This window comes from Notothenia rossii (assembly GCF_949606895.1).
Source record: "Notothenia rossii genome assembly, chromosome: 11".
Taxonomy (NCBI): Eukaryota; Metazoa; Chordata; class Actinopteri; order Perciformes; family Nototheniidae; genus Notothenia; species Notothenia rossii.
This window is the reverse complement of record NC_136910.1, coordinates 53,825,568-53,836,384: the sequence shown is the minus strand read 5'-3', so window position 1 is coordinate 53,836,384 and position 10,817 is coordinate 53,825,568. Positions and strand designations below refer to the sequence as shown.

At 39.3% G+C, this 10,817-nt stretch overlaps 1 protein-coding gene across 1 annotated transcript; it reads right to left on the bottom strand.

Moving 5' to 3' along the window:
• Positions 1-6,654: 6,654 nt before the first annotated feature.
• LOC307025334 (uncharacterized protein) lies at positions 6,655-8,815 on the bottom strand (the record flags this gene model as incomplete). Its single annotated transcript, XM_079659969.1, has 5 exons — positions 6,655-6,689; positions 6,773-7,144; positions 7,543-7,668; positions 7,936-8,038; positions 8,756-8,815. The coding sequence occupies 5 exons, from the start codon at positions 8,813-8,815 to the stop codon at positions 6,655-6,657; spliced, it is 696 nt and encodes a 231-aa protein (XP_079516095.1).
• Positions 8,816-10,817: the final 2,002 nt, after the last annotated feature.

The window sequence follows — 10,817 nt, the reverse complement described above, 5'->3', positions numbered from 1 at the left end:
TACTGTTACAAGTTCAAGTCCTGCATTTAAACTCTTAAGTTTAAGTAAAGGTTCAAATGCATATCAAAATATGCTTAAAGTATCAAAAGGAAAGTACTTATTTCTTCATGTATATAATAATATTGGATTATACTTATTGATACATTAATATGAAATGTGTTAGCTGGTAAAGGTGGAATTTAATTTGAATTATTTTTAGTCTGATAGCTAGTGAATTCCCCCTTCATCTTAATTGATTTTATCCTATAATCCTATTTAAACTGTACATTTCATCGGGTATTATGAATCTGAATCTGTAAAAGTTACTACATTTATCAAATAATAAAGGAGTAGAAGTATTAAGATGCAGAACATTTGAACTTCTCATTTAGTACCTAGTTGCCTTCCACCTCTGATCGATATTTTTTAAATAAACACAGTTTTGGCCACAGTGTTAAATTAAACACTTTTTCAGGATTATTGTTTGGGCGGTTTCGACTTAACACACTTTGTCAAACTGCAGTTTAAACAAAGGTCGAGCTTGTTTTCAAACATGTGGGTTATCTAAAGTGCCGTAATCAGGCGGCGCTGAGCGACTGTGATTGCTGATGTTGTTGTTGTTGGCAAACGCTGGCTCTCCTTCTCCAATTCTTGCAGACCTGGATCTATATTTAGAGAGCAGGGCTGTGCTAATGGGATGATAAATGGACTCAGCGAGGCCTAATTTCATGGGGCAGGAAATCACTGGAGAGAGGCTAAACTGTAGAGGCTGTAATTATCCCCAGAGAGAGAACAGTCACAAAGTACAATACAGGAAATGGATGGATTGTGATTCATGGTGGAGTAACATGTACATTCAAACAGTGACACCTTCACCTTCACGCGCTTGTGGTGTTCCTCTGGGGATGTATATGTTTTTCCTTTAAATGATACACCATTTAAATGACCTCATCTCCTTCCACCTCTCTCACAGTTGGTCACTCACCACATGACGTTCCTGCATGTATACGGTTATATGTTAGCAGTGTTGGTGCAGTGATATATTGTCTAGCCCGATACATGTTGTTCTTTGGCACCGTGTGAGAGTCTTTTGCTCCCTGAGTTTCAGCCTGTGAAATATCGTCGGTATGTTTTTGCATTAACTGGAAATAAAAACCCAGTAGGGGAGACCGCGGGGTGTCGGTTGACTTCAGGTTTTTACAGCTGCTGTCGTGACATGAGCATTATATCAAATACTGTACGTAGCTACCGGAGAGCTTGGTTAGCTGGAGGAAGTTCTCATAATTCATTACTAGAATTTTTCATTTGTACCATGAAATGTCTCCTCCAAATGCTTTACATTTCCTCAGGTTAACAATGCATGTGCTTGAGCAACCTAATCTGTGTCCTTAAGGAATAATTGGTACGTCTATAAAACGTTATTACTATATTGTGCTTGAAGCATTGTTGAAGGTTTTGCACCGTTACAATTATTCTTGCCTTGAAAAGACTGTTGCACTGGATGACATGTTCCCATGGTTTCAAACGAACACAACAGGTTCCTGCTGCTGTAAACAAAAATATATATATTTAGTTATCCTTAAGTTGACCAAGCCGCCGCTGTATAGTCCACTAGAAAATGCACAGTAAAGTCTGAAAAAAATCCTAGTTGAATTCTCTTTTAATAGCTTCACCGTTATTTCATTACAGTAATACTAAAAAAATTAAAAAAGTATTACTAAAAATAAAAGGTCAAAAAAGTGTTTATGCACCAAGACAATAGGTCATTAAAATGGTCAAAAAGAGGATTTTAAGATAATAAATTCAGGAATTTTAAGGTATGATAAATCATCTCAAAATGCCCAAATTGAGGACATTAAAAACATGATCTAGCAATATAGAAAATACAGGACTGAAAAGAGATTCATCTTAACTAATCTAATCTTCCTAATCTTTGTACGATATTTGCAAAAGTTGTGAAATTATGACTTTATATATTTTATTTATATTATTAAATGTTTTTGCAAAGTGGTTGTACTATATTGTGATAGAGTGTGGTGTTGGGACTTTAATGAGATATAAAAACTATTATCCTGTTATTTTTAAAATGGACATTCTTCCAAATATTGGAAAACTGGAGCCTCAAGAAAAACATTCATTATAATTCTATTTGTGTTAATACTATTTTAAACATACGTTCAACCAAATGTTTGGATTGCCATTATACACCTGCAAAGTCAGGCCACTCAGCTGTTCTCTCAAGTGTTACACAGATAGATAGCCACCTGGATTTTACTCCGAGATAGACTTCATAAAGATAAACTTCTGAATTTAGAAAAATACCTATCTGAGCCAGCAGAGGGAGCTGTTCCTCAGTTTGATCTCAAGTTCCTGACGACCTTATCTCTGCCAGCTTGTGTCACAAGAGCTACGGTAAATGTTTCACTCTGTTGGTGTGTGTTTGTGCGTGCGTGTGTGTGTGTGTGTGTGTTTGTGCGTGTGTGTTTGTGTGAGTGTGTTTGTGTGTGTGCATGCACTATGTAATCCAAGCTGGCTGGTCAGAGAGCTGTTTGGCCTTCTGATACTCTGGAGTAAATATGAAAATAAAGCTTCACGCAGGAAAGCCCTAATTAGTCTGTCACTCTAAACTTACCGTTCAACCCCCCCCCCACCTCATCTCCCCTCGTCCAACTCCCCATTGCATCCCATCTTCCCCCTCCTCACCAGGCAGTATTCTCTCCCCCTGTCAGGGCTGGTCATGAGTGTCAGATTTAATCTGGTGCAGGGGTCGAGCGAGCCCCGGGGTGTGGAGAGAAACCCATCATTTTGAGTTTGTTTGTGTGTGTGTGTGATGGATAGAACAGATAGAGGAAGGGATTGGGCCATGGAAAAGGAAACAGCCTGACAAATTCAATAAAACACCTCTGAAGAGCGCCCGCCGCTGCCTTCTGCTTCACTTTGCCTCTCGGAATAAATATGAGTTTCTCTAAATTACCGTAGCGCATTACCGTTGTGCATAATTGTCTCATTTCTTTCCCCAAGACGTTCCTGCGTTGCGTTGTTTTTGCAGAGTGAATCCAATTAGACGTGTCACCATCACTCACGGTGGTGGATGGAGCGGATGATGCAGGGATCGGGATAGTTGATTGGTGGTTTGCGGGGCGATCGCTTCGATTATCCGTGAAAACCGACAGTTTCTATCACTCACCCCCAAATGAGGCCCCGAGAGCTAAACTTGAACCGAGAGGGGAAGTGAGACGTTATCTACGTTGCTAAAAGTAGACCCTATTTATTTGTCTTCCGGTTCCTTGTGGGGGTTGAAAAACATATATTTATGGAAACCACATTCATCAACCAGTGGGAAAACAGATGCTGTGATTTTCCCAGATGCACATTTTGTGGGTTCCTTCAATTATTTTAAAGTAGAACCTTAAAATGGCCAATAACCTATCTTTTTGACACAATTCTGGAGAGCATATCTCTACAGCGCAAAATATATCCAAACGTGCCATGTCACGCACATCAGTTTATGCAAGCAATTTTACAGATATTGTAAGAAAAGGATCGACCAGCCCCATCAAATAAACATATTTGGGTAGAGCTATTCTATTCCGTCCCGTGTACCAACAAACACAATTGTGTGTTTGTGGAAGACCGGGGCGCAATGACCAAATGAGTCTTCTTGGAGAATCACAAAACTGTCAGTATAGTCCAGGGCAGCTGACTGGAACGTAACAATATTTATAGTTTGAATAAGCGGTTGTAGACACATGATTTTAAGCGCTCAAGTTCCATGTTGTCAATTTACATGCACATACTGGCACTGCGGCTGTGCCCAGAGTAAAAAGTTACTTTTTCAAGTCAAAAAAAGTCTAGGATTGTGAACGCCACGGACATCTCCTTCACAGTAAAAGCAGAACATACGTGATAACATAGAGCATCTGATGTGTAGAGTTTGGTATGGTCATACTGCAACCGGAGCTGTCGCTTTTAGCAGATCTAATGAAGGTAAACAGTGGCTGACGTTATGGCACTGCACATCTCACAGGTTCATCGTTCTTTCTGCCTTCACATGCTGAGTTTTTTATATACTATCTATAGGAGAGGTGGGGCAGCAGATCCTGAAATAAATACCCACATTCAATCAAAGATCAGCGAAAACTGGTTTCCTGACTCTCCTGTTATGCCCATTTTGTTTGAAAAAAGTAAATTGACAGTGGTTGAATACCATTTGAACCACAGCCGTGACACGTATGCACCCGTCATAGTTATGCTCCGTTACATTTGTATTGGGCTGGTCTGGGTCAGAGTCCCGTTAGCTTCCGTACCGTGTCTTCCCGGACAAACCGACTCAAATTCAGTTTTTTCCCCAGGGCCAGTGGCGATTCTAGAGATTTATACATGGGGTGGCAGAGGGGTGGCAGGCATATATTGTAGGGTGGCAATTTTTTTAGGAAGCCCACCTTACTTTGTACTTTATATGCACCCATATACAACAGTTTTTTCAACACCCAAGTGTGATAAATTCAATATTTGGTCTACATACATGAGCATTCCACTTTTTAGTACATTAAAACAGTGTTTCCCTTGGGATTATTGTAGCAGCAGAAATGTTGCTCATCCCAAGCAAGCCTTCTGGGGGGGTATCCGGGGCATATCCCCCGGGTCAAAAATGTTGAACATTGTTAATTCAATCTAATCAATCTGAGGCACTTTGAAAGCAAAATCAAGCCATAGGAATGATTTAGAAATTTGAGGACTTCCCAGCACTTTACAAAATTCCAGCATTATCCTAGAAGCAAAGCCCTCCCTCAAAGGCCTGCCTGCCAAAGTGTTTTGTGAGTGCATGTGTACAGAATAGGTTAGACAGGTTTGTGAGAACAATTTCTGTGTGTGTTAAAGTCACAAAATATATACAAGTATTTACATTATCAGTTATTGATGAAATTTCACATTGTAAATGCAACCAAAAAAATACAAAGCAGATTAGAATGTTTTTTGACTCCGTTACATATATCATCTGATTGCTACAGAAGCTGTATGCGACGATTGCTATGCTGTGCAGCAAATCTCTTCACAAACTCATCCAAATTTAAATCTTTCGCACGTTTAGACTCAATACTGAGAATTGCTATACTTGCTAGTCTGTTCTCAGTCATGGTAGAACGCAGGTGATTCTTGATCAGTTTAAGAGCTGAAAAACTCCTCTCACATGCTGCACTGGTAACAGGCAATACCACAGCTATTTTACATAACCTGACCATCTCAAAGAATACCTCCTTGTATGGTTCCAAAAAATTAACAAATTCTATTAAACTGGACGGACTTTTTCCATGTGTTGCTTGTCGATCTAACAACCTTCTAGTCTGGTGCAGTTCATGTTTCAGATCCTCTACATTTGACCCATATGCATTTGCTAATAGAAAAACTGCCTCCTCATTTAAAAAGCTGCTGCTGGATGGATTTAGGGCCTGGACACCCTGCATGATGTCACAGTTTACGCTAGAGAATCGTCTTCTCATTTCACCAACCATACAATCAATGATGGGATAAAATACCTTGGTGATAAAAGACCTCTTACTGTCCGATTCTGTGTGTTGTCCTAATGTTGACATGATAACACTACCTTGAAGTCTTTGTGTTATTTGCCTTGCCCTTTTAAGGGTGTGAGTCGTTGAAATGTCAGACTTTTCACAGGTGGCTAGTACCTCATTCCACAGCTCATCAAAGTATGTCTCACTGCGATAGTCTTCCAGAGTCTGTCTGAGGGTCGCAATTAACTCTACAGCTTTAGTAAGGTCAATCTGTGTTGACTGAAGCATCTCTGACAAAAAGTGTGTGTCCTTTAGTACCTTTCTAAATAGTACAAGACATCCAATAAAATTTAGATCGATCTGAACTAGTAGACCTCTTGCTTCAACCGCTCTGTCCGGATTGTCCTCCTCTGAAATATCTTCCAGTACTTGCATTACAGCAGGCAACCTATCCATGACATTGCGACAAGCTGTATGTCTGCTGGCCCATCGAGTCTCGCTGAGACGTGAGAGTTCCCTTACTTGACCATCATACATCTCTCTCTGCACATCCAACCATTTAGGATGGACATAAGATCCTGACATAAAAATATACAGTCGCTCTAACAATGAAAAGAAATTTCTTGCATCAGGAACAGATTTCACACTGTCTACCATCACTAGGTTTAAGCAGTGGGCACTGCAATGAACGTAGAATGCATGCTTGGCTACTTCTCTTATTCTGGCTTGGACACCAGCATGCTTCCCACTCATAGTTGAAGCACCATCATAGCCTTGCCCAACTAGGTTTTTTTTATATTCCAGCCCATACTTCTCTAAACAGCCAATGATCTTCTCTGTTAAACTGGCAGCATCCAGTTTATCTGCCTCTTGAAACTCTAGAAAACTCTCCTGAACTACACCATTATAATAGTACCGAAGAACAAAAGACATCTGCTCCATTTTCTTTACATCTTTTGTTTCATCAACAAGAACAGAAAATTGTGCACTCTCTTTAACCTCTTTGATCATCTCCTCTTTAACCATATCTGCTAAACACTGCAGTATTTCATTTTGTATCAGGCTACTTGTGTATTTTGCATTTTTTGCTTGATTTTCCATTCGTTTTTTTAAAAACGGATCATGCTTGCTCAGGAGATCCAACAATTCTAGGAAATTTCCTCTATTGTCCGCCTCGGATGATTCCCGGTGACCACGCTGGGAAATGTTTTGAGTGGCAGTTAACAACAGGACTTCACCAAGTGTGCGTATATATTTCTGGTTTTCGATTACTTTTTTACTTGACTCCTCTTCCATCATTCCTAACATTGATGAGTTTCTGTCAAGCATTTTCTTATTCTCTGTCCATGCAAACATAGCATTAACATGGCTCTCTGATTTAGCATGTGAACAAAATCCACTGTCCTTAAATGTAGCTTTCTTCCAGTTAGAATAACCATTCATAGAGGTAAACACAGTCCTAGAGGCATTAGGTAAAGAAAAGTGTCTACAAGCAAAGCAATATGCTGCGTCTTTTGACTGTGAGTATTCCACCCAGTTATGCATTTTGTACCAGTCAGCATGGAAACTTCTCCTTGCACAACCTTGCATCGTCTTGGGAAAGCTCTCCAGCGATGGTTGTGTCGGCCCATCCCCTCTGTGTTTGGAAATGTCTGGAAAAAGATCAAATAAGGAGGGAAAGTTACTCTATAATAACTACCCTGATAAGCCCCAAGATGTATTTAACTACATTGATTCATTGATACATTGATTAACTACATTGATTCATTGATACATTGATTGATCTACATTGATTCAAATCATACATGGCATTTACTGTACTGTGGCTTTGATAAAATGTCACTAATTCTGTGCTGATATATGTATTTGATCCAAATGGTAAATGGACTGCACATATGGGACTTCATTTGCAACTAACGGTACCCAACACACTTTACAATGGCCTCTCATTAAGCCATTCTCACACACATTCACACCAATTGTGGTAGCTTTTTTTCAAACGTAAGGAGCTAACACTTGAATGGAACCCCCCACCCACCAAAAAACATACCATGAGGACCAGCTGTAGCTGCACAATCTTCCACTTCTGTCTCAGATTGTCTCTCTGCACAGTCATCATTGACACTTTCTGGCTCTGGCTCAGGCTCTGGCTCTGGATCAAGGCACTCCAAGGTCTCTGTTGGGGTATTTTTTTGTTGTGTAGGAGAAAAATAAAATAAAATAAGATACTATAGGTAGCAATAATAATAATAATAATAATAATAATAATAATAACCCTGATGGTCAATGTCACACTTATAGCACTTTATTTGCATTTAACAGTACCCAAATCACTTTACAATGGCTTCTCATTTACCCATTCACACACCAACGGCAGTGGAGTTTCTCAAACGTAAGGAGTGAACACAACTGGACCATAACACAACAACAAAAACATACTGACCAGCTACGCAGATCTTTTCCACCTCCATCTCAATGAACTGGCTCTCTGCATTGGCAGATTCTGCCTCGGGCTCGCTCTCTCCTGCTCTTTTCTGATCTGTAGCCTATTTTACACAAAAAGTAGGCCATTAACATAATACATTAGCCCTAATGTTACTGCACTGTAGCTTCGTTTAAAATATCACTACTTGTGGTGGTATATTGAAATATAAGATCACATTTACTGGGCTGTGACAAAAAGTGGAAATCCTGAAAATAGAAATACTGTAGCAATGTAATTAACTAAATTGTTAACTGGGACACTTCCTAAGTTCTTTTAACTGACCACACAAACTATGTGGTAATCTATACGATTGTATGTTAAGTTTTGTAGTGTAGTAGTGTATCCCTTATTTTAACCTAAATTAAGCCAATTTAAAATACCTTTCATTACTCTTATAGTAAATGCAATGAAATCACAAATATCCCCCTTTTATATAAAAGTAGAAAGTGTTTACTATGTAAATATTAAATGAAATTACAGTCAAATAAAAATATTTCAAATAAAAGGTTTCTCTCTGCATCAATGAAATTACCTACCTAATGCATATTTTGCATTACCGAAATGCTTTACTCCTTTAAATAAGCAACCTCTGCTATGCCACCTTAATAGTTAGCCAGCTTTTTTGTAACATAAAGAAAATAAAAGGAAAATATAGCACTGGGCTACAATACCACGAGGACCAGCTGAACTAGCTAACTAACCTTCCCGCTCTAGCCTCAAGCTTCGAGTGGCAGAGGCTGTCTGCACTTGGACCCTCATGCTCCCTCACATCACTAACCTGCTTCTTTGTGAGGATGAAGCTCCTGATGTCACCCTTCCTCTTTGTGGTTGACAACATGGCCTTCCTATAATTGAAACAAGTCATATTCAAACATAAATTAAAGTTTTTATGTTAAACATACATTAAAGTTTACATGTAACGTTAAGGTTCGCCTTTCTGATGCTACACACAGAAATTCTGCTAGCCTTAGCCACCACTAGCATACTAGCTAACGCCAAATAGCAAACTTGTTAAGAACGTTTCATAGAACTACAATGATATGAAATGCCACAACATCACTTGGTTTCAGTTCAAAATGTCAAAGGCTTGCCAGTAGCTGGCTAGTTATCAACGTTATTCAGTTAGCTAGCACCAGCTAGCTAGTTACCGAACTGGCTTCAAAAGCTATCTTGTGGCTAACCGTGACATGAGGTAAAACGTAGCTAGGGGTTAGCCACATAATAGCTATCTAGCCTCATCACTCGGTAGTTAATTCTGAAATCGATAACAACACAGCATATTCATCCAGAAACTACCAGTTACTAGTACCATATCTCTAATAATAATAATAATAGTTTATTTTGTACAGCGCCTTCCATCTATGAGGAATTATAAACGTTTCGAAATCACATTACACTTTGACGTTACCCACCTGTGAACAGACTCCATCTGACAGCTTGTGTCTGCGCTGACTCCACGTCAAGGCAAAGAGATTCTGCGATATGGATGCAACCATTCGTGATGGGGGGAGGAGGGGGGGTGTGCACCAACAAGTTTCTTTTTCAAATTTGACATTCTGCAGTTTGACATCGATTTTGGATTGTTTTGAATTTGTTTTGATCTTAAAACAATATTAATAATAATTATCCAATAAATCATCAGTTGGTATTTTTTGACTGGGGTGGCAGGTGGGGTGGCAGACCCCTTTTCAGGGGTGGCGGCTGCCACCCCATGCCACCCTGGTAGTTTCGCCACTGCCCAGGGCCATACTGTATGTGCACTAAACGCTGCTAATATTTAAATTATATAAGCCTTCCGTGCAATACGAGGGGAATCGTGCAATTTAATTTATTATTTATTTATGTACATATTCCCTATCATGTCTATTTAAATCCCATTTATTGTTTTTATAGTGTCTTGTTGTTTTTATATTGTCTTGTTGTTGCGTGTTGGCACCTTGAGTTCACTGCAATTTCGTTGTACCTGTACAATGACAAAATTAAAAAATTATCTATCTATCTATCTATCTATCTATCTACTTCAGTCCTACTCCGTCCCTGGTGGAAAGGAAGCCATTGAGGAATCATGTTATTTCTTGATGCTGTAATGGCTAATTCTACTGGTTGTACAGGGCTGCTGCATAAAGGTTGGAGGAGAAAATACGTGGTTGGACCAGGTAATAGAGGACATCCAAATCCTGTACAACCGAGCACACAAAGGTGAGGTGTGAGGAGGGGAAACTTGAATTGTAAATCAGAGAGTGGAACCATAGGTGTATTATACGATCCCCCCACCATTAGCTGTGGAAACAGGACAATTGTTGCCTTCTTTATTCTCCAAAAAGGGATTCTTTTTTTCTTTTCTGTGCAGTGATATAGTGAAAAGAAAAATACTTCCTACTTAAAACTGGTCACAACAAGCTCAGTGGATTATTTTGAGTAATTGGGTCATGATTTCCGGAAAGAGACATCGCTGTTGAGTTTTTAGAAAATGATTTCTGTGGCGCTTTGAGCACGACAAGCAGAGCTCCATTTAGTTCCTTCATATTGGATAAAAAGCAGATATAGCCTCTACAACCAACATGTTACACTCAGCAGCTCACACCTAAACAATCTAGATGGATAAATAGCAATGCTGGTAAGAGAAAATATATAGGACATTGGGGCTAAATGTCCCCAAAATCATATTTTCTTTCATCGACCCAACCAAGTAGTTTTGTGGGCTTAATCCAAAAAATGTCTCTGGTGGTAGCAGATCGTTTTAACACAGTACTTATAACCACCATGCATTATGTTGCTTATGCCTGATTTTCCTTTACTGTAAGACAGAAAAAAAGATGTATACTTTACTTGTAGCCTTT